Source organism: Marmota marmota, unplaced genomic scaffold, assembly GCF_001458135.2.
Source record: "Marmota marmota marmota unplaced genomic scaffold, marMar, whole genome shotgun sequence".
Lineage (NCBI taxonomy): Eukaryota > Metazoa > Chordata > Mammalia > Rodentia > Sciuridae > Marmota > Marmota marmota.
Window position 1 is genome coordinate 1,077,563 of NW_026000242.1, and position 24,118 is coordinate 1,101,680.

Here is a 24,118-nt window from a genome sequence, read left to right on the forward strand (position 1 = left end):
GGGAAAACAATTTAATCATCTACAATTAAAAACATATGCTAAATGTGTGATCTAGCTTTTCCTTGCCCCCTTTCTCTTCTACCCAAACACAAAAATACCAGAGAAACATATCTTCTTTTCTGGCATCCAACAAGTTTCCTAAGATGGAGCTAACTGCGCAGGAAGAAGCTATGAAGCAAGGGCCATACTGGATCTCAGCCCACCACTTGTGGCAAGAGAGGCATAAAATAAAGCTGCCGCCCAGTGGCCATCTCCCTGGAAAATGACAAAATCCTCCAAAGGGAAAAGAACAAAAAGAAACTTCAGAATTCACAGTTCACCACACTCCTACAGTACTACTGATGGAGATTAAAAATTATCCTAGTACAATACCAGCCACCATACCAAGAGATGCATGTGTTCTTTTTAATATATGTCTTACTTTTAAAACAATGAGGATTGGAGTGACAACTGGAGCCCAAGGCCACATGGCTGGTAAATAGTGATGCTGCAATCTGTACTCAGGTGTGATTCCAAAACTTCTCCATTGCACTTGATCAAGCTGCTTTCCTGCCTGGAGGTGGATGGCTGTGCGTGAACCTGCATGACCGCCCACACACACACCTTCAGGATGTGCTGTGAGCATAGCTGAGAACACCAGAAACATTCGGGATGATGGGAACTGATGAATCAAGCAATAAACACACACACTATTCATTATTTGGAATTCAATACTTTTTTTTTTTTCTTTTAATTCATACTGTACTTCCATGGCTCTAGCTACTTTACATTAATATTTGGCTAGGTAGCCTTGTATGGTTCTAGGTACTAGCAGTAAGTTTTCAGACCTTGCGCACAGCGCCAGGCAAAGTACAGTTATAGATCCAAATACAGATGGCCAGACAACTCAATTGCAATCAGCCTTCCCACATATGGCCCAGTGCAAGTATTAGGGGCTGCTCCCACTGCCTCACCCCACTCCACCCCATGTCAGGATTATCCAGGGGCCACTAAGGCCTCTGATTCATCCCTCCCCACCTTGGAGTCTAGGTTGAGTGGGGGGAAAAAAAGCACCATGGGTTTGGGAAGATGGTCTGGTCCATGCAGAGAGTGGTCTGGCCCTAGAGTGCAGGGTAGGGGAATGTGGGGAGCCACACATTCTTGTTGGCAAAAATGGTTGCTTTTACTGTGCAATCTCTGCACACGGCACACAAACCCAGGGCCAAGTCCCCAGACAGAGCCTGCTGTCGTGCCTGAAGCATAGGCCGCCATTTTGTTTCTGCAATGTCTTATTGTGTTGAGAGAAGCAAGGAGGGCCAAGGGGCAGAGATGACAATGTCCTTTAGGCCTTCAAATGTTGGGGAGATCGTCTGGCATCAGCAAATCTTGGCAGGCAAGGTGCTTCTCACCAGCAGCCAAGGCTCCAATCCGGGCTCCCAGGCCTGCTGAGGACCTTGAGTCACAAGACCCCTGAGCTGTCACACACAACACCAAGACAGGGAGCTGGCTGGGCCCATCACAGCCATGGCCGGAGCAGGAGTGAGGTAACAAGGCTGGGCAGAGAGGTGGGAGGGGGAGCTCTCTACACCATGTGCAAATTCCTGCTCCACATCAGGGAAGCAGGGGCGTTGAATGATGGCCTTCCAGAAAAACACTCCTCTTGGACTCAAAATGCATCTTCTGGAAGAAGACAGAGGTGGAAGGGAGTAGGGCCAGCCTGCTGGAGGTTGGGGGATGAGGGTCGAGGATGTCAATGTCAAGGGGTAAATGGGATGATTGTCCCACAGCCTAGAGATGGGAGGAGCAGGGAAAGAGTCAGAAGAACATCCTTGAGATTCCTACTAGAGTAGGCAGGTGGGGTCTAGGGGTATTGGGAGGGAGACCACAGCCCTGCCTCCTGGGAGAAGAGAGAAAAGTGCTATTTCTCCTGGGGGCCCTAGTGGGAACAGGCTATCTTTGAATGCCCTGCAGAGCTACAAAAGTGTCATGGTATGGCACAGAAAGGACCCTTCTGAGACTGCAAGCAATCCAGAAATATTCTTCCCTTATTCATTTCTCCAAGATCTGATCCTAGAAACGCTGCTTGCAAAGGCAATTTGTACAGTCCAAGTGGGCGTGGGAGACAGGGACATGGAAATAATCCACTTCTGAGATAGCTTTCCTTGAAGTCTCTTGGTCCACCCCACTCCTTGCAATCCCAAGTTCTTATTGCCAGTGCCCAAAACAACCCAAGCCTTTGGCCAAGCCTCATACTTCAACCAACCCCAACATGGATTTGTTTGTGCCAAAGAGAAAAGTTAGAACAGGAAATGGCTTTTCTCCACTGACTCCTCTGTCCATGAGGAGGAAGGGTATAGAGATGAAAGGCTTCAAAGTGCCAAAGATGGCAGATGAACTCAGCTGAAGATGGTGCTCTTCTCACCATTATCCTTCTCCTCCCAGCTTCGAGAGGGTTCAAAGAAAGTTCCCTTCTCAGACTAAAACTAGGCCAATAAAGAAACTCCCTCGTAGGTTAATACTGAGCAATACTCTCTCTGCCACTGGGTTTCCCTAGCCCTCTTAGCCCCTAAGAAAAAAAAAGTTTAAATACCTTGGATTTCTTGGAAACCCACAAACCACCCTACTAACTACTATATACCAGAGAAGCTCTACCTTCCAAGTCTGAAAAAGCCCCACCTTTCCAGGCCCTGGCCCAACCTCCAAGTCAAAGCCAAAGCTAGAACCTGCCTTAGGAATAATCTAGCCCTGCCGGCTCCTGTTACAGGAGGGTACTGAAGCTCAGCAGCAGGGGGCGACTTGCCCAATGACACAGAACAAGTCCAGTTCTCCTGCTGAGAGTGTCAAGTTGAGGATCCTGCTAGTCTTGGATATTGTTCCCTTGTCCCAGGGAGGAGCACAGGAAGGGGGAGAAGGTTGCAGACACGACTGGCCTCTCTGAGGCCAATCTGGCAAATTCCTCCACTGTAAGTTGGAGTGGAAGTTGAGACCCTGTAGCTGTGCTTCAACAGGTGAGAAACTCTGCCAACTCTTTAGAATTGAGTGAAATCCTCTCAGAAAGACTTCTGTGTAACCCCAGCATTCTCACGTCAAGAGAAACAGGCAAAAAAAGGAAAAATCTTTATCTATCGTTGTGTTGTATCTGTATATTTATAGATATAGATATCACTGACTGGAGGAAATAACACAATCAGTGGTGGCTTTGATGCTCCCTTGTAGACAACTACTCACCACACTACTGGCCAGGAATTAATGCCAAGTATTTATGTATTTGTTTCACTCCGAGACTTATCGCAAGGGTGAATTCACTTTTCTTTTGCAAGTTATTGACTAAGGAGGAAAAGATTTTGCAGGGGAGTGAATAGTTTTCCCCCAACCCTGATTTAAAAGCCAAAACAATGTTAGAACAAAGAGTTCATGAAAGAGCCATGACTCTTAGGGGACGTTCTCTTGGTGTGCACAATTTTTTCCTGGGTTCAAATCACCAGAAAAAAAGGAGGGTTCCTCAAACAGCCTGTTTCCCTCTTCCTTGCTCCTCCTCTGATTGATCCTGAGAGTTAAAGCAAAAGCAATGAACTCTCTGGTCAAATACGCTTTGGTCATTTTACTCTCAGCGATGAACCCCCTTTAAGTCACCTTAAAGTATCCATGGCATCTTTAGTGGTCAAATAACTTAAATATAAATAATGCATGGAATAAATTTAAGAATTTACAATTGCTGTTTGCCAGAGTTTTGGGGAATAATGTTGGCTTTGGCTACCCCGAGGGGAAAATTTCTATCCATCTGTACCATTCCTCATTTATTGGCTCAGGGCTCAAGGGCCCTGACCCTCACCAATGTCTTTCTCTGAAAGTCCTGGACAAGAACTGAGGGGTAACCAGCTGTCATCTGGGCATATGCATCCTTACACTGATGGTTTTCCTCACCTCTACTTTTCCAGAAGAGGAATATCAATGCTGGCTGACCACCCAGAGCCTTTCCATTCTCTTTCTTCAAAGGATGACCTGGGAAAGTATCCTCAGGCTTTCTCATTCTGCTCTTGAGGAAATACCAAGGCCTTATTCTTAGACAGATGGAAAGGTCAACAACTATTCTTTAAATGGCTAAAATGAAATGCTCAGGCCATTCTAAGAAAGGGATTTAACTTTCTGTTTGGGCTAAATTACAGAGAAAATCTGTAATTTTGGAACAAGAGATGGAACAAGCTTGGAAGCTCTTCTGGCCAAACTGGCTATTGTTCTTAAATGACCAGTTTTCCATGAGCTGTGCCCAGGACTGGCAGGACTCCCCTGGTCATCATAAGGAGAAACAGAAGTGAGTGTATGAAGGATGAGGAACGTGCCCAGAAAGGGCCCATGAGTCCAGAGGAAAGCATGGGCCCTCGTGGGTCAACTCTGAAAAGGTGCTAGCTAGCTCATGCTCCTTAACTACCATCTTCTTTCTACTCCATAGTGACCTCGTTACCTCTCTGGGGCCAGGAACCCGGGAAGGATTTGCACCCAAACCCACCAGAAATCCCACTCCCAAACCCAAGAATCTCAGGATTGCAGTGACGAGATACGCCTAGCTATTTCTTGCCCAAGCAAATGCACCCTTGCCAAATCCTTCTCTCTCATGGCCTAGATGTTCTACCACACACAGTGTCTTAGTCATCTCAACTGATTAAGGCTTGTTTTTACCAAGAGTAAATGATGTTCATAACTCACTGAGTGGCTTGGCTACTGGTGCTCCCTACTCACACAGTATTCTAGGGCAGACCCTGCAATCCATAGGTTGCTAGGGTGATCTCTCTCTCAAACCCTCGAGGGCCTAGGACACCCTGTTTCATCCAGAAAAATCAAACTCACAGCTCAAAGTGAAAGAATTAGAGCCACAGACCCGACTTGTCTCTAACCACTAAAAGGGGTTTAACAAGGTCAAAAAATGTTCCACCCTGGCTAATAAACAATGTGCTCTTAGGGCACAGAGAAACAATAGGACTTTAGGCACTAAAAAGTGACACTTCATCCAGATCCAGCCTGAGTGAAGACCAGAGAGAAAGGGGGTGGGAGAATTACAGATTCCCAGCCCTTATTAGGTCCACACCCTACACAGGTCAGAGCAAGGTGCAGGGGTGATTGAGGAGAAAACCCTTCAGAATGCAGGCGCTCAGGAGCCTGCAGCTCCCAAGCACAATCCCACAAATGCAGCCTTGCTAGCTTTTCACAGTCCTCTCCACCTGGCTCCTAGCATGGTCCATTATCAATGGCCTCCTACGGGAGAGTTTACATTGGGCTCCTGCCCTTGATGCTTCTGTGTCCAAGAGAACACCTGGGGAAACGTGAGGGTAGGGAAGAACAGATTCTTGTTTATTTTGGAAACAAATCAAAAGGGGATTGGGGGATGAAGCACCTTAAGCAATGCCCCCTTGAGACTTCTTTCAAGACCCCAAGGGTCTTCACAGGCATAACTTTGGCTCAGTGACATTTCCCTTCTAAGAGCCAAGAATGGCCAGCAAGGGAAGGGGTGAGGAACAGAGGATGGGAGGAGGAGGATCAGGGGAGGTCGGTGCTGAGAGGTGGTCCCTGCCCTCCTCGGCCCCTCCACTGAGGGAAAACGCTGCTCCGGCCAGCACAGGGGGCGGGAGGTCCCGCTCCTTCTCCCGGGTACATAGGCATTATCTCTTTTTAAAATCTGTATATAATATATATTTATATTCTGTATATATATATATATTTATATATATATATTTATAGGGTCTATGTACATGTATTGCACAGGCCTCTTGCAGCCACCCCTGTTCCTGCCTTGTCAATGATAACGGTTCCTCTTCTCTTCGCTTTCAGATGTGTAGTCCCGGGACCTGATGCCGTTCTGAAGATTGATGAGTGAGTCCTTCATCTGCAAGACAGGGAACCCCACCCCAGGCCCAGGTTGGGCTCTCAGTGGGCTTCTCCATACAGCAGCACCTGCCACAGGGCTACTCTAAAGTCAGGATGGTTTCCAGGGGCGCAGTCTCGGGTAGGGACAACTAAGACAGCATTGTAAAGCCCTTAGGTAGATCTTGCCATGTCTTGGCGATTTTTGACCCTCAGTACCACTGAAATAAGAAACTCTTCTCTAAGCATTTTTGGCTGCTGTAAGGAGCCACTTTAGACTAACACTTCCTTAATATGGATTCAGAACATTCTGTCTCCTGTCTTTATACATTTTGCCACACTGTTCTTTCAGCCTTGTCTCCTCCAATCTCAGCCTTCTGTAAAGGCCCAGAACAAATCCAGACTGTCTCTGGCTTACAATCGTCTTTCTCCTCCAGGCCGCATGGAATGGAGCCTAGATAGGGCAGTGCCAGTGGGGAAATCAGAAGGGGCCCATCACACCATAGCATCCATGAGGCTATGAATCTGACAGCCCAAGTCCCAGTGAAGAGGAACCACCTTGAAATAGAATTCTAGAGTTGGAAGAACTGGGAGTATAGCTCAGTGGTAGGGTGTGCTTGCCTAGCGGGCACCAGGCCCTGATTTCAATCCTCAGAACCAAAAATATAAAAAATGAAAATTCTAGAATTGGAAGAGATCCCTGGGGTGTCCATTCCAAACTGCCTCCCATTTAATTTTTACATTCCTTGTCCAACATCATCTTGTGATTCTTAAGCACTTTTAATGTTGGAACCTCAGTCCTCCAAAGCAGCCCACTCCTTTTCTCTAACCATAAGGAGTCTGTTTTTATTAGATGACTCAAAAATTTGACTCCTTGTAACTTGTAGCCGTAACAGACCTCTGGAGTTTTACATGTAAACTAACCCTTCGCCTGTTGATCCCGATGTCTGGAAACTGGTGTGCTCACGTTGCCCCCAGAAATGCCCTCCTTAAATATAGCTCCAAAGCTACATCTGGTATTCTAATAAACATGCTAAATTGGGTCTTATTAATTGTATTGAGAATATCTCTCCTTATTTCAGCACAAAACCAAGCTATGAAGGGGAAGTAAGGTTTGATGTTAGTGAGTGCCTTCCAGGTGCCATCAAATTCTGATGGCAGTTTCTCAGAGTTACAGACACAATCCCTATTTTATAAATGAGGAAACTGATGCTATGTTAACACCTCTTGCTCCAGGTCATAAAACTAATTAGAGCAAAGCAGGGATTCCAGCTCAGGGCTAGCTAAGTACAAAACATCAGAATGACACCTCTTTGGGAACAGAAATTTTAATGTAGCAGGATAAATTCTGGGTCTATTATCTACCTAATTCTCTTGATAGCAAAGGTAATTCCTGAAGTCTTGACAATGCCCTGGGGGCATTTTTAAAAGATTTTTAAATTTTTCTGGAGGGAAGAAGGGAGCTCCTTCTTCCAAGGAAACTAAGCTAATTATTGATTTTTTCTTTTCTTTTTTTTTTTTTGCCTGCCATAGGATGATTTTCTTAAAACAGTAGGATTTAGGTTTTCTGAGGAAAACAGGCAATTGTACTAAAAAAATGTCAAGTAAAGACATAATAGTCATCTTCTTGGTACAGGGCCTTTGAGGGTCAGAGAAGGGATGGTATAGATGAAAAGGAATTAGATATGTCCTCTGGGAAGACGAATCTCTGTAAAAGGGGAGTTTGTTTTTTAATGCCTGTTCGATGACTATAGGTTACCAAAATAAGTAAATAAATAAGTACTCCTTCCATCTAACCTACAAAAAAAAAAAAAAGTCTTCTTGTTACAAATCCAATGTATTTTTTTTTTTAATTGTTATTTTGGGGAATGTACCTCTGTTTCCAATAGCCTATTCAGGAAGGGCTTTAACATTAGAATAGTGAATGGCCAGGGAAAAGAATGAAGGAGAGGAAAATATCAATGGAAGGCTGGTGATAGAGGTGGTGATGTTTCTCAGAGCAAAAAGGAAGGATCTTTATCTCTTGCCAACTAGGGGAAGCGGAGAAGGCGGGGCATCTCACCTGGTCTAAGAGCATCACTGAGGATTTGATGATCTCCCTCCATTTTTGGAGCTCAGTATCATGGTACTTTTGTTGGGACTCCAAGAGCTGGGCCCATTCTGTCTGAGACTGGGGTAACCTGTGGGGTAGAAGAAGGGGTGCCCCAGCAGCTGGAGTTATGCTCAGCGGACTCTCCTGTGCTCCCAGACCCCTAAAGGACAGAGAGTCACATCAGAGTGCTTTGTCCTCTGCTTCCTGCCTCTGAGTCCCCAGTGCCCCAAATTGGAAGTAGATGAAAACTATAGGGATAACCCAAAGGGTTATCTCCTGGGCAAGGGCAATGGGGCAGTCAGTCCCAGAGGAGGCAGGAGGCAGGACTCAGCCTGGGTGGGGTAGAGATGGGGGCCAGGAGAGGGTGGAGGCAGGATTACCTTTCTTGGAGCCTTAGACCCTGCCAGGCAGTAAGGGTCTGGGTGGTGTATTCCAACATCCAGAGCTTGTAGAAGAGCATCATGTTAAGGATGACCAGCAGCACCAGACTAGGAGGGAGACATGGGAGACAAGCAATGATAATGAGACGGAATAGGAGCTAGGGATCTCCCCCATCCCAGAGGCTTCCGTGCCTGCCCACTGGGTCATCCAAAGCATTGCAGCAAATGAGTGAGTGAGCCAGAGGGATGCAGTGAGTGCAGGGGGAGAGAGAGAAGCAGCCTCATCTGGAGGGGTTGGGGCACACCACTGAAGCCATGGAGAGAGGTATGGTGTGAAGGCATCAGGAAGGGAGGACATATAGACACCCGGAATCTGGGTGCCTGTGGGAAGAGATGTAAGGTGGAGTGGAAAAAAGATGAGGGAGTAAAGGGAGTAATCATAGAGCCAGTACCTGAAACAGATCCTAATGGGAGCAAGGAAGAAAAATGGGGAGGAGGCAGAGGTTAGAAACAGGAGTGTGGGGAAGGAGGAAACTGCACCTGAACTGAGCCAGACGGCAAGTAAGCGTATGTGAGAAGGAAATACGAGCAGCAAAGACATGACAGATGAGGAGACCCAGCAAGGAAAGAGCAAGAGAGCACAGCACGGTGACCCTTGGTATTTTGCAGGTGCTGAATTAAGAAAAGATTCTCCCCATGGACCCAATGTTAGGACACAAATGAAGGGTGGAACTGAAGGAAGAATTTCAATGGGATCTCTAGCTCTTCCCAGATATGCCTTACAGGTGCTGACCAAACTTCCCTGAGGCTGCCATGTTCCCTCCCCGCACCTGCCATGCTCCAGAAGGGACCAGTTGAGGCCTCCCAGAGTCTGGGCCAGAGACAGGGAGGAGTGAGGATAACTAGGGGATGGAGGGCCCCGTGGAGAATGGAGAGTTACAGGGACACTGTGTAAATTGTCTTCTCTTGGCCTCCATGGCTGCCTGAAGGTCATTTTGTGACAGAAGCTCATAGGATGGAGAAAGACAGGTAAAGAGAGGACCCATAGATATCGAACACTGGGGACAAATCCTGGCTCAACCCATTATTTCTTAACTTTTAATCAAACTTCTTAGCTTCTCTGAAACCCAGTTTTCTCAATCAGGACAATAATACCTACCCCACTGGGGCTGATCCATGAGTGAAATGTATGTCAAAAACACTGGCATACAGTAAGCCCATCACAAGGGGTGGCTCTTATCATGAAAGGAGGAGGTATAGATACACATAGGAAGAAAGAAGAGGATAAACAAGGAAAGGTAAAACAAACAGGCAAAAAAAAGAACGGCAAAGGAGAAAGAAATGCTCAGGCTAGCTAGGCTTTTCCATGTGTACCTGAAGGGAAGTCTGTATTTCTCACTGGTGTTTCTGGCCTTATGGAACTCTGTCTTCCTTCTAGTGGTTGCTGCAAATCCCTGGAGGTATTCTGAGTTCTACATGAGAGCTTTTAAATTCCGTGCTGCATTTCAGTAATCCAGTCTGTCCATATATTAGCACACACTGGATCATCTGACCGCCCACCTCTTCAAGTGCTGCACATGATCTTCCTGCCTGCGTGTGGGTTACTGTTTATAATTCTGACTGTGCAAAGTAAAGGTCAAGGGACACCCCCATGTGCTGTCTAGCTGGAGGTTCTGCAGTGGTCTAAACAGAGAAAAGAGGTGGGAGGCTGAGTCACTGCATGGCAGGTGGATGGTGGCAGGAGTCTGCCAGACACAGGGACAATTGGTGCCACGCCAGTCTGTTTCACATTCTGGCTGGCTCTCACCAGACCCTAAGCCTGGTTCCTATTATGTTCAATTAGAAGTCTGATTATTATCCTAAACAAACAAAGCCCAGAAGCTAGTTAATATCATGCTATCTGATGAAGTCAAGTCAAAATGCAGAGACAGCTTAACTCCAGGACTAGATGTTGTGGTTTTCCATTTAATAAAATCCAATACCAGACATACAGTTTTAAATGAAAAATGCCAGAATCACATTAAATTAGTGTTGCTAAACGTGAATCTCACTGGTTACAGTTGTCTTTGAACTTAATTTTGCAATGATGTCTTGGTTTCTTAGAGTCAAAAGACTACTTTTATGTTATTCATTCAAGAAAGGTTACTAAGAAGGTTCCTCATGCTCCTCAAGGGGTTTTCTCCTGTCAGGAGTCCCGAGGGTCATCCTTGGCCCTGCCTCCATAACATACCATACATTGCATGAATGGTGTCATTTGCACCCATGGCTTTAATGCCAGGGAAAATTAATCTGTGGCTGCAGCCTACAGTTGTCTCATAAGTGGCAGGTCCATATCAACAGGTACCTGCCACCTCCACCTGGATAACCTGAAGTATTTCGACATACGTGGAGCCCCAAAGTGTCTTTTCTGAAAATTTTCCACTAATTCCACATTTTTGTTAATGATACAACCAATTAGATTTCCTTGAATCAGGAGCATATCAAAAATATAACCAAATGGTTAATGAGTCTTTCCCTTCTGGAACCTCTCAGATCTAGTCCCTCACCTCAGTCTGACAGACTCTCTCAGTTATACCACTGTGATTTACTCAGTGGACCTGCCTGCCTCCAATCTTTTCTTCTCTAATCCATTGGCCATATTGCCATAATATAAATTTGACCATGTTTCTTGTGGGTTTCCTCTAGATTTTCCTTGAAGATAACACTGTCCAAATTGCTCTACCTTCCTATTTCAGGAATGGCTGGGGAAGTTATAGAAGCAAAATTAAACTTGAGATGGTCAGGTGCCCAGGGCTCAATAGAGCCCACGTCTGGGTAGCTGTCATGTTTCCCACCCACCCCCATGGCACCTACACTCTCTTATATAGCTCACCCCCACAAGGAAGGGGTAGGATGCCAGGCAATGGCAAGCAGAAGAGCTCTCTTTAGCTGTCCTAGCTGCTTCCTGCTTGAAATGGTTTAAAAAATCCTGGGCAAGTGATGGCATACACTTGCCCATCAGATCGTTAGTTGCGATCTCCTATCTTATGTCTTCACTTGTTTCAACTTCCCACCTACCTAACTCAGTAACTTTCTATGCAAGTTCTTGAACCTTTGGTTTCATAATGTCATAGCAATTATAAACCATGTATATTAAAATAAGCATCTACTTTTCCTGTGCTGTAGTCACTGATTTCTTCTGGCTGCCCCACCAAAGCATGGGCTTCATGAATACATGGTTCTAATGCTTGGTACAGAGCAGGCAGTCAGAACATCTCTTGCAAATGACTGGATGCCTAAAGTGTTCTGTAGTCTCTCTATGTTAGCAGCTATGTTAGCAGTTATCCTATTGTGCAGAAGTCCAAATGCCCTATCTCTTTCACTCACTGAGTTCCTCAAGGGCATGGATGCTACATACAGCATTTTTTTCCCCTAGAAGACCAGCATTAGTGCTGAGTAAAATAGAGAAAAAAGAAGCAAAGAGGTGAGAAATGACAGACTAAGTAACTGATCCAGGCAGAGAACAATGGAGGATTAAAAAAAAAAAAAGTAAGAGAGAAATAAAGAAAAGAGAAAAAACAGGGGAAAAGGTACTAAATAAATGCTTTGAGAGATGGGAGATGATTTTCCTGCACCAGTCAGGAAAGGGAAGGCATTGGGGCAGGGATGGGAGGACAGCCAAGAGTTCCTTACACACAGCTGATAACCAGCAGCAGCTTAGACACACTCTGCAGGTGGAAACCGTTGGGAGTGTCTTCGGGGATATGTCGTGTCTGCGTGGAACCTGTGGGAGAATAAATAAGCTGCCATTGTCATGGCCCACAAGTTTACTAACTGCTGACATAATGGTCAGGCAAGAAACATCAGGGAGGGGTCCATGGTGCTGCTGATGGGTATGGTGGCTATGCCCAGCCCTGCAACAGGAGATAAGCCCCTCAAGGGCAAGGTCAGGGGTTGGTTCAGGTAACCACTAAGCAAATGAGAAAATCAGTAGATCTGTGTGGCTAAGATATAATGATGTAGGACAGTGGTCTTGGCCTAAGGATGAGGAAACAGCTCTGGGAAAGGACTAGATGCAGCTGCTTCCAGCCCTAAATTCCTGGATAACACGATGCTGGGCAAGTCAAGCGACCTGAGAATCAGTTTATTAAAATGCAACAGTAGTTGAAATTTCCTGTGTAAAACATATACCCATGGGAGGGCTCTGGGCGAGACTAAGGGACATGGAAGACTGGCACTCTCCTCTCTTCCTCCGCCTCCTTCCCTGTCCCCATGTAGCGCTGATGAGCTCACAGGTACATGTGGAGCACGGTTTATGAAATATGGCATTCATCACTCTCTAGGCCCCTTATCACCCCATGTTTCCATGACTGAGTAAAGACATGAGGCTGTGAAAGGCTGGATGGGAAGAGGAGGAGCTACCGGGGGAGTACACAGCCTTCGTGGGCAGACCCTTGACTATTTTGGACTCCTTGACCTTCGTAATAATGAATTCATCTCTAGGATCTGGGTTTCAGCTTCTTAGTGTATTTCCCGAGAATGTGGAGGCTGCATACATGAGCCTACACAGATAGCCATAGAGCTTAGGTGTCATAAGCCCAAAGGCAACTTTTGTTAAGCAGAGTACATGTAAGGGTTCAGTGAAGCTGAGGAACTTAACCGGCAAGGAGAAGTAGATGGAGCATGAGGAGCCTCAGATTTAGTGAGTTACACATGAATCATATACAAATTACACCCAAGGTGCAAAAGGAGTGTTCACATTTGTGCCCTGGCAGGGGCATGTAGCTCCTGCCCAAAACCCAACCCACACCACTGTCCCCAACTGGAACACACCTGCCACGTGCTTGATCCTATGGCCCACATCTTCATCGGTGGGTGTGGTGACGGGGCTCATTACCTCTTCCAGGTGAGGTACCCGCAGGTGGGCATGGGGACGCTTTCTCCTCCGCACGGTCTGGGGCTTGCTGGCCTTCTCCTTGGGAGACTGTCTGTGCATCTCAGCCAGGTAGGTACTCTCCGTTTTGGTTAACTCACTCTCTAGCACAGACAACAGGGCCACATCAGAGGCCACCTTCACATACCTGCCTCCAGAAGGAGTACAGGAAACATTTTTCCTATATTACCCTCCAAAGTTGGCCAGGTGGGTACAGTGATCCTCATGGATACCAGTGGGAGGCATTTCTGGATCCTAACCCTGCCCAAACCCCTCTTCTGGATTGTTCAATAGAGCCATGTCCCAATGTCTACATCCACATGTGTGTAATTTGGGGCATATTACACACCTTCTAAATAGATGCATCCATAGGCAATTTTCAGATCCTTCTTATAACACAATTACTACCAGTATCACTAGATTAGGGGTTCATGTCAGGGGGATATTATAGCTGCCTTAATGATCTCATAAAATGATAGACTAGTCTCTTGAAAAAATGCACACATTTCACTTACATGCCAAATTTGGTATCCATTTTGGGGGGCAAATATAAAGATCACACAAAACTACTCTGTTATCTCAGTTTCTCATTCCCCTGAATGGTGACAACCATACAGGTCACCCAGGTCCTGCAGTTCAACCAGCAACAATGAGGGTAGTACCCACCTAAATGGCGGAAGTAGTCCTCCAGCCCACTCCAGAAGTTCTTCTCGATAAAGGTTTTTACTAACCCCCAGGGCTGTTTTCGGTATCGCAGCTCTGTAGAGACCCTGAGGGACAAGCCAAAAACAAGACAAGTCATTTCCTAGATGGACCCTCCTCTGCCGGGAAAGGTAAGTTCATGTTTAAGGCAAAGGCAGTTTCACGTTTGTATTGCACTTTACATATTCAAAAGTCCTTTCACCTCCATCGTATCTCATCTCCTTGGCTATCCTCTGAGGTCATTGGGATTTATTCTCATTTTATAGTTGAGAAAATTGAAATTTAGAATATTTAAGCAGGTCAAAGGCTAACAACAAGGGCTTCAGACTCCAAACCCAGAATTCTTTCATTTTGCCACATGGCTTCCATCCAGGGGGCTCCAGATGGGTGCCAAGCAGGCTGCCAGCTAGCCAAGGGAAGGTTCAGAGCTGAAGCTGAGTCCTTCAAATACAAGTCAGGCTCTGGGGTCTCATTACTTCCACCTCTAAGAGTGTGTCTTCTGCTCCTGGCCCCAGTTCCTGCTTCTCCATTGCACCCAAGACCTCACCAGCTCTTGCTCTTCTCAGGTAGTCCCTTCCCCAGTCACTGGTCATGCTACTGCCCCTACCTCTGGAATACTGAGCTCTTTCCTTACTATACACAGTCTTGCTCCTTTCGTTCTCCGTGGGCACGAGCCTCTGTCAACAGATTCTCCCAGCTCGTATACCCCATGTTTAAGACTACCTGCTCTGCTTATCCCCTCAGGGATGCTGCCTCCACATCAGCCTGATGCTCAAGACCTAGTCACTAGATGAAGTATGAGCACTTTCCTACAAAGGTCAAAGCTAGCTCTCTGTGGAGTGCATAGATGGGACATGCATTTGAAAGATCTGAGGAAAGTAGAACTAAGAAACCTAGACTCTTGGTCGGGGTGGGTGGACAAAGGACAGGAGAAACAGGAGAGAGGTGAGAGAAAAGGAAAAGAGAAGAAAAGCTTAGGTTAGGCAAGCAGCACAAATGCTCCTCTCCACGGCACTCCAAAATAAAAGCAACACCTAAGAGGTTAAGAAAGATGCAGGGTGTTCCTGAGGTTCAGATGTTGAGCTTTTTCTAACTCCCAAGAGATCTTTGCAGAACCTGTTACTAAACTCCCATTTGATTTGAACTACATCAATGAGTTTCTTGCTCCTTAAAAATCAAAAGAATTTGGTCTATGATACAGGTGACTTTTCAATTAGACAACACACTTCTTATGATTTCAGGGTCTAAATTTCTTTCTCTGAGTGCCCAGAACTCATTCAAACAACACTTCCTGGACTCTCATGAGCATGCCCAGTGTTACAAGCCAGGAACCAGGTTGGGGGTAGGGAGGTGGGGGGGGTGCTGGAACTCCTGTTCTTGTGGAGCTAAAAGTCCAGCAGGGGAGGCAAACAGGAAATTGTGACATGGGAAAGAACCCAGGCTTTTGTTTCTAAGAGCTGAGTTTCAGTGTTAACTGGGAACATGATTCTTGGCAAAGTTATATATCTGAATGTGAGAATAAATCTGCCTCCTTGGGCCATTCTAAAGATTCTAATGAATGTAGTTAAGGTTCCTACATAGTAACATGTAAAGCACAGACAATCAATAAACAGTGGTGGTGATAAAGGTCTCATTACAGAGATGTACGAGTGATGAAGGGATACATGGTGGAGAGAATAAGGAACTGTCAGGACAGGGAGATGGGAAGTCACAGAAGGCTTCAGAGAGAAGATAGAATCAAGAGCCAGCAGGTAGAATCAAGACCCAGAAGGATCCTCCTTCTCCCTAGGGAGCTAATGAACGTTGTGTGACATAAAGAACCCATCTGAACCCTCTGGGCCCCACACACCCACCTGAGTCGACTCTTGTTCCGGGCTACGCGAGTGAGCGTGTAGCGATTGATGGTGTAGAAGTAGTCGTGGTAGGGCACGTCGTGGGTGAGGACTTCCGCGTCTACCACGTAACATTCGCTCTCCTGGCTTGCCTTGTACATGGTCTGTGGGGAGAAAAAGTTCACTGGCCAACACTGGAAAGAAGCAAGAGGAGGAGTGGTTTCTCCCACCTCCCCACCCCAACCACACCCTGCAACAGAAGATGCAGAACCGTGGGAAAGGGTGGCCTCAGAGCTGGCAAGGTGCTGCCATCCAGATGGGTGTTAAAGCACACCTGCACCCAGAGCCGTCCCCGGTACACCAGCCCTCACCCTTCACACCAGAGCAGGACTTCCCAGCCCATTCTCCTTTGCCTCTGCCTTCTTCCTGCTCACCTGTGTCTCCCTGACAGTGGCAGTTTTGGGAGCTAGGGGATTGGTAAGGGTGATGGTATAAAGAATCACTCGGCTCTGGTTTCCATTCTCTTCCTTTTTCCATGGATGGAAGATGATATCTGAGGGTGGAGAAGGGCCCTGAAGTGAGGGAGGGAAAGGAGCACTGCTCCCCACACCCGAATCTCCCCATTGAACTCCTCCTTCTGTGCTGACTAGACAGGCCCCCCAAAGGAAGCCAATGGGAGCCTGAGGGCCTGGAGGGAGGGCAGGAGGAGGGGGAGTCAGAGCAAAAAGAGGCTCATTGTAGCATTGCCGAAATTCTACACAGGGCTCCAGAATGCTGATTGTTCCCTAGGCTGGGGCAGGAGGTCTTGGGGCCACCTGCGGGGGTGCTAGCAACACTGGAGTTACTGTGGCAAGGGCCTGGGATCCCTTGGGAACAAGTCCTTGCCTCTAGGGTTTGACCTCCCGTGTTCTCAGCATGTTCCCTCCTGGCAGAGGGGCTCACAGTTACCCCCAATGCTTTTTCTCAGAGCAAGAGGCTTAGCAGTCCTGCTAGGTCGGTGCTATGTCCCTGATGTGGGAAGAAATGTGGGGAGAGAATGAGAGAGGAACAGGGAGGGTCAAAGCATGAACCCCAGAGTCCTAGATATGAATCCTGGCTCTGCCCCTTGTAATTACATTAGGTAGGAGAATAATAACAGCATGGGTTTTAGTGTCCTGAAAGGTCATCATGTCGGGGGAACCTAATACTTTGTACACAAGGCAGGTGTGAGGGCTGAATGAGATAATGCAAGGTGCCTGGCAAAGAGAGGGTGGCTTCTGGTGAGGGAGCACTGCTGCCCTTGACTAGACAGTGAGCCCCATGAAGGCAGAGAGCAGAGACCAAGACGTGTAATAAGTCTTGATCACTGGCAAGTTCTTGATACTTGAAGGACAAGGGCATATGTAAAAACACAGCACTGAGGGAACAGAGGAAAACAGGGCCCTGAGGGAGCTCCAGCAACATGTAAGGCCAGAAAGAGGGGGTCTGGGCCAGAAGGTACCCTGGAAAGGTGGGTTGCATAGGAAGAGAGGGAAAAGAGGAAGGAGAAGCGAGAGAATGCAGAGGGAGGGAGGGTGAATAGTCAGGGAGTGGCCAGCCCTGCAAATCAGACCAGAGAATCTCCGCTGCTCCATAAAATCCCTCAGGAAGGGCGAGTTGGTGAAGAGAAGGTCATACAGCTTGTCCACACTGAAGTTGAAAACCTCATTCACGTACTGCCGGCCACTCAGGTCTTCATAGAAGGCCTGGACCTCCCCTGCACATAAAAGATTACCAGGGATTAGAGGGGGATGAGAGAAGGGAGGGGGCCCGAGGGACATTCCCAGAGCACTAATGTCTCTGTGGCTAATGCACACACTGCCACCAAGGGTCAGGTAGGCTGAGCCCATGGCCTCTGTTTATGACTTTGCTTCTGTCAAGCTGAGATGCACACTCTTTACTTTAATTGACACACTTTCCATTCATCCTTTGCAAAGAGTTTGGGAATGTACTATAGTCACAGGTCACTTGACTATAGGAAATGGTCTGAGAAATGAGCCATTCGATGATTTGGTCTTTGTACAAACATTATAGTTTATGTACACAAACTAGGATGCTCCAACACCTCTGTGCACTTTACTCTGAGAAGGCCTTTATATATGTAGCCAGTGTTACTATGGGGCAACATGGTTGTATATGGTTCTACGTTTTCAAATCTCCCAAAGCAAGTGGATCTTAGACTAAAATTCAAACAATTGACTACTTCCTGAGGGTATCTGAATTCTAAAGGATGGGTTACTCAGAGTCTACTAAGTTAGGCACAATTGACAACAAATGACAGAGTAACCACTAGCACGGGTGGTTACTAAAAATATCTGTTTATAGAAAAGCATCCAAGGCCTGGGTTGGCCTGGTGGGCTATGACTTCTAAATACATAGGCAGCTTATGTCCCCCATGATGTCAATACCTCCTCTTTTAAAAAAATCATCATAGATTTATTATAACAACAACAACAACAATATATATATATATATAAATACACACATATATATATATATACACACACACATATATATATGATATATAGATCAGAATGAGTCAAAGGGACAGACACACAGAGCAAAGTAAAGAAGGGTTCCCAAAGTGATGCTTCCTCAGTTCTCAGGGATGCTGTACCCACCTGGAACGTAATCCATGACAGACAACCTGCAGAGCATATTCCTCTGCGACCCAGAGAATCTCACTTGTAATGTTCTGAATTTTTATTGTTACAGAAGAAGGTGCCTGAGGGTACAGGTGAGCCACTAAGTCTACATGCTCCTCCCAAGTTTCCAGCACCCCACAGTCCCTAATGTCTGCACCTGCATGGGCTGACAGGTAGGAGGCTGACATTTCGGGCAGCCTGGGATCCAGAGAAGGACAGTGTTATGGTTTGGATGTGAGGTGTCCCCCAAAATTTCATGTGTGAGACAATGAAAGAAGGTTCAGATGAGGAATGATTGGATTATGAGTCTTAACATAATCAGTGAATTAATCCCTGAAGGGATTAACTGGGTGATAGCTGGAGGCAGGTGGGGTGCAACTTGAGGAACTGGTTAATTTGGAGCGTGGCTATGGGGTATGTATTTTTTATATGGAGAGTGGAGTCTCTCTCTGCTTCTTGTTCACCGTGATGTGACCTGCTTCCCTCTGCCACCCTCTCCCATCATGATGTTCAGCCTCGCCTCACCCCAAGGAATGAAGCCAGCCTTCTATGGACTAAGACCTCTGAAACTGTGAGCCCTCAAATAAACTTTATTTATTTTACTTTAAACAACTCTATAGTTGTTCTGGTCAAATCCTTTAGTCACAGCAGCAAAATCATATAGGGATAGTGCCTAGGAATATACAAATCAGGCATTATATTGGCACAGGAGGGAGAATGTTGTGAATGGCACCTCTGGTATTAGGTGGTACCCAACCTGTGCAGGCATCTGTCCTAGCCCTGGAGCCTAGGTCTGGGTAGGTAAACCAGTCAAAGGTTAGAAAGCCATTGCAGGGGCCCTCTAGGAGAGACTGTCTACAGATGAACAAGGGTACTCTTGTCTACTCAGTAGAAATATACTACTACCAATTCAGTGGAAGAGAACCATCAACTAACATTATTAATGACTACTGGAATACTACTATTCTCCCCATGGAATATAAGAAGGAGCATGTTCCCATGTTAGGTCCTGGGAGCTAAGTCTATGTGGGAGCAAAGAAAGAAGCATTTACTTAGAGCAATTAGAGACTACCTTGCTAAGTGCAATAAGCCAATCCCCAAATACCAAAGGCCGAATGTTCTCTCTGATATGCGGATGCAAACACCCAATGAGGGGTGTGGAGGGAAGAACAGAAGTTCACTGGATTAGACAGAGGGGAATAAAGAAAAGGGAGAGGGGAAGGGAATAGGAAAGGCAGTAGAATGAATATAGTATAACTTTCCTAAGTTCATATGGAGTTTATATCATGTACAATCACAAGAATGGGAAGTTATGTGTGATATGTCAAAATACACTTCTGTCATGTGTATCTAAAAAGAACAGATTGAAAATTTTTTAAAAATATATATCTGTAAACAAACAAACAAAAAATAGAGTCATCAGAGAGAAGGGGAGTCTCCAAAGTCCACTGACTCAGCAATGCCTTTCCCTCTAGTCCAGAAGGGTAACTCTAGTCCTCACATAGAGACTTCCTTCAAGCCTTCAAAGGTCCACTCTGAACTTATGTTCAAATGCCCACCTTCATCATGAGTGTCTGAAGAGTCACTAAGCTCGGTGGGGATGTCCTCATTGTCATTGAAGTCCAATGAAGGGGAGTTCACTGGCGCGATGATCTCAATCTTTTCCCCGATGATGTTGTCAATAGCAAGCTCTTTCTCCAGAGTCCCATCGCCCTCCAACACCTCCTCCTCCAGGGGCAGGCCATCAAACTGCAGTGGAGACACACACCAGGGACAACCTGCTTGGATCTACTCTCCCAAGGGAGACTGGAGACATGGCTTTGGAAGCCCTTGCACTCCCAGCACAGCTGCTCAGAAGCTAGGTTGGAGTCATATTCTGGGCCTTTGCTCAGCTCTGCTGCAGGAGATGAGTGAATCCAGCACATGGAGCTGCCATTCTCAGGCCCGCTATTCACACAGCACACTGACCAACAGGTCAGCAGAGGTGGTGCCTGCAGTTCCAGGTCCTTCCTGGAGCCACACCTCCACCATGCTATGACAATGTCAGCCTGCCTGTAGGGAGTATGCTTTCATTTTCTAACCTCAGAAGTTTCCACAGCCCTTTTTTAAAAGTCATTCTCTCATTAGCACTAGAAGGGAATCAATAAAAATTTTCACATTTTAAAGACAAGCTGAGAGGCAGAAAATGCAGAGTAGGCATCAAATGAAGGATGTTTTCCTTCTAAGACCAGCCGGCCTGATCCCCAACCCACTGGACTATCAGCCTTCCTTCTCCAGGAGTGCTTTCCTGAGGAATTCCACGCCTTCTTCCACCTGCTAGCACATGCCCCAACCTTCTTCCTTCATTAACATTCTATTTTCTGACTATCAATGCCCCAAGGAGAGAGATCTTCTTAAACATCTTTATAACCTCAATAAAAATCTAGCACAATGGGGAAATAAACCATAGAAGAACTCAATAAATATTAATCTAATGGATAATATAAGCAATCAACTCTTCTCCAGCTCTATATTCATGAACAACTTTGATTTCAGATCAAGCCAATGAATTAAATATGTACACACAAAATACATGAAAGACCTAGAATAATTCTCCACCAGGGGGGAAGACCTGGAGCAGCACACCAAGAGCCAAGTTCACACAGTGGAGACTTCCAATCTTAGAAGTCAAATCAAATTGTGTAAACCAGGCACCTTGAATCCAGTTGTGGACCCTGAGACTATACTAAAAGAGCATAGAGAACCCATGCACTCCAGGCTCTGATGGAGGTAACTCAGCTAGGAGACACTGGCCACAGGATCAGGTGGGGGGGTGTCAGTGTTCACCACCCATACCGATACGGGGGCTTCGCTGCTTCCAGTGGATGTCAGGGTGCTGTTGGTGATGGATTTCTTGGGCAGCTGTGGGCTGGCATCTGGCTTGGTCTCAATGCTGCTTTTGGAAGAGCTGTCATTCACTTCATTCTCTTCTACAGGGATCTCCTCACAGTAGCTGAAGGAGGCAACCAGCAAGATGGTGTCAGTTTCAGTGTCAAGAGTGACAACTACTCTAAGATCCTCAGACCTGCCTATTTATCTAAAACTATGGGCTTTCCTGAGTCTTTGATTAGTATATGATCTTTCTTTAACCAAAAATCTTCCCCCTTCATTGCTCCCCTGAGACCTTCTTCCCATCTCATTCCTTCTTTCCCTATATCCTATGCAAAATTTTTGGCTCCAAGCTCAACTTTCCTAGGCATCTTCTTTATATTATCCCTACCCAACATCATCTTACCATTATTCATCTTACCCTATGTTTTGCTCATCGGATTCCATCCCATCCTGATCATTTGAACTTAATATCTGGGTTCTGAGCAGATTTTATTTCCCATATGTTGCCTAAGATAGGACTCTGGATTCAAGTATTCCTTTAGGGTGCTGCACAAATTCTGAATAATAACTAATAAACTCTGCCTTGTACACCTAAGAGGAAAATCTCCTAAAGATGAAGTGGGTGCCCTTCTACAGACATTTTAGGAGTACCACAGCAAACTTCCCCCAAAGAAACAATCCTCATTGGCATTAACATCTGACTCTTTACTGTCATTTGGTTGCATAACAACTCTGAGTAAATAACCATGTGCATTTTAGAAATAATCAAATAGGCATCCCCTGAGTTTATGTGATACCTCTATAAAATGCCAGCATTTATAACCAAGCCCAGGTCTAAGTACCACACACTCAATACTCTTTCCATTCCTCCAGCTGCTCACACAACCACCCAGCCTCCACCTACCTTTCCAACTTCAAGCATACTTTGTCTCAGTCAACTTGCAGGCCCCACCTTTCTTAACCTACCAATAGCACATGATACTTCGATACTCTTCTTAACACCCTTCCTCGGCTTCCATGATTCGAAACTCTTGTAGCATCACTCTTATCTCACTGGAATTTCTTTTAAGATCTCTTGTTCTGCTTCTTCTCACTGAGTGTTCCCAAGCCCAGCCCTTGAACTTCCACTTTTTGGTTTATTTGATTACATGAAGGTTTCACCCAACTTCATGGTTAAAAACTAGTAACTCCTGAGTTTCCAGACTTTCCAGTGAATTCCACACTCATTCCAAATGACTACTTGATCTCTTCACCGGGCTAACAGGCATCTCAGTCTCAACTTGCCTAAAACCAACCTTTAGTCTTCCCTCCAAAATTGTTCTGCCTACAGTATTGTTCATCTCAGTTTGGGAACAACTCCATCCTCCCAAATGATAAAACCAAAACACCCTAAAGCCATCTTTGGTTCCTTTCTGATCCATCAATAAATCCTTCAAAATATATTCAGGAACTATTTGCCACTGTTTCTGCTGCTACCTTCCTGGTCTCAACCACCATCTCTCATCCAAATTATCTAAATTATTCAACAGCCTCTCCACAGGTTTTTCCACTTCTGTTTGTTTCCCTTCAGTGTATTTAACACAGAGGCCAGAGTGATCCTCTTACAATGGTAAGTCAGACCTTATCGATGATCTATTCCCAATCTTCCCATCCCACTGAATAAAAGCCAATCATCACAATGGCCCGAAGTCCATCATTTTCTGCCTCTTCAACCTTCCTGACTTCGTCGCCAACTTATTGGTTCTGCAGCAACAGACCTGCTGGCTGTTCCCGCCCCCACTGCCTTCAGGGCCTGACTCAGATGTACATGCGCTGAGGCCTTCTCTGCTTTTGTATCCCCAGGTTCCCTGCGCAGCCGACCCTCGGCTTCACTTACCCCATCGTGTTGAAGTCATCGTCAGGGGGCACGTAGTCCTCGTCGTCACTGGTCAGGCCCAGCTCATTCCCATAGCACTGGTGTACAAAGTGCCAGAGCTCCTTGGGGCACAAGGGCTACAGGGGAGAAGAGCCACGACTCAGGTCCTTCCTGTGCAAATTCACCTGTTCTGCAGAGGCACTGAGCCAGACTAGCACCCCTAGAGGCAGGATGTCGAACTATTTGCTGAACTAGAGGACAGCGGGCACCTCCATGACAACCCCATCTGCTTAGGATCTCAGCCTAAGAATGTGGAGTTCAGCAAAGCCAGAAACATGGCCTTCCTTGTCTGTTACTTCAACAGAAGCTTGCAGAATGGGATCAGCTGGCCCCTGGAAGATAGTCACCACACTACCTTGTGCTTATATTGATAAGTTCCAGGACTGGATGGAATAAATCCATGTTACTTTAAGGCCAGAGTAATTCCAGAGCTTCTGACTTGGACTCAGAGTACACAGAGAACCCCTGACCCAGCCTCCCACCCAGTGTAGCCACCTCCGTCTATATTAACTATGGCCATGCAGGCTCTACTAAGTCGCTTCCCAGAATGAGATCCAACCTCAGAGGTGTTCTGTTCCATAGGTAGACAGTTCCTATGGTTCGAATGAGTCCTGCACTCTCACAGTTTAAGGGGCCTGGAAGGTCATCTTATCCAATCCTGTCTTGATTACCAGAATACTTCTTCTTTATTCTAAAAATCACTCAGTTTGCCTACAGTTCTACGCATTAGTTACCATATTTTCTTATTCACTGGGTATCTTTGTGTCCTCCTTAAAAGCACTAGCCTAAGAAAAGCTGTTTTTGCTGGGGTTTTTGCTGAGTTTCCACACAGAAGCAAAGGAACGTCATAGAACTAAGATCAGAGGTCAAGACTGTGAATGAGTCTCACTCAGGTGGGAATAAACGGAAGAAGAGT

The 24,118-nt window shown here is 46.1% G+C and overlaps 1 protein-coding gene across 21 annotated transcripts in view; it reads right to left on the reverse strand.

The window, feature by feature from the left end:
* Window positions 1-696: 696 nt before the first annotated feature.
* The window catches only part of Gramd1b (GRAM domain containing 1B), a 175,395-nt gene continuing 151,973 nt past the window's right edge, over window positions 697-24,118 (reverse strand). For 9 of the 21 annotated variants that reach the window (XM_048795998.1, XM_048795995.1, XM_048796003.1 and 6 more), the window contains 13 exons: window positions 23,164-23,279; window positions 21,252-21,408; window positions 19,976-20,165; window positions 17,345-17,488; window positions 16,188-16,306; window positions 15,775-15,917; window positions 13,886-13,989; window positions 13,120-13,323; window positions 11,980-12,070; window positions 8,760-8,771; window positions 8,308-8,415; window positions 7,898-8,087; window positions 5,305-5,857 (listed from right to left, as the gene is read on the reverse strand). In XM_048795998.1, coding sequence (XP_048651955.1) covers window positions 5,768-5,857; window positions 7,898-8,087; window positions 8,308-8,415; window positions 8,760-8,771; window positions 11,980-12,070; window positions 13,120-13,323; window positions 13,886-13,989; window positions 15,775-15,917; window positions 16,188-16,306; window positions 17,345-17,488; window positions 19,976-20,165; window positions 21,252-21,408; window positions 23,164-23,279 — 1,668 coding nt within the window. In that variant the 3' untranslated portion in view covers window positions 5,305-5,767. Of the gene's footprint in view, window positions 1,768-5,304; window positions 5,858-5,883; window positions 8,088-8,307; window positions 8,416-8,759; window positions 8,772-11,979; window positions 12,071-13,119; window positions 13,324-13,885; window positions 13,990-15,774; window positions 15,918-16,187; window positions 16,307-17,344; window positions 17,489-19,975; window positions 20,166-21,251; window positions 21,409-23,163; window positions 23,280-24,118 lie in introns of those variants that run through there. The other 12 variants (XM_048796011.1, XM_015489713.2, XM_048796010.1 and 9 more) reach the window with 9 other exon arrangements.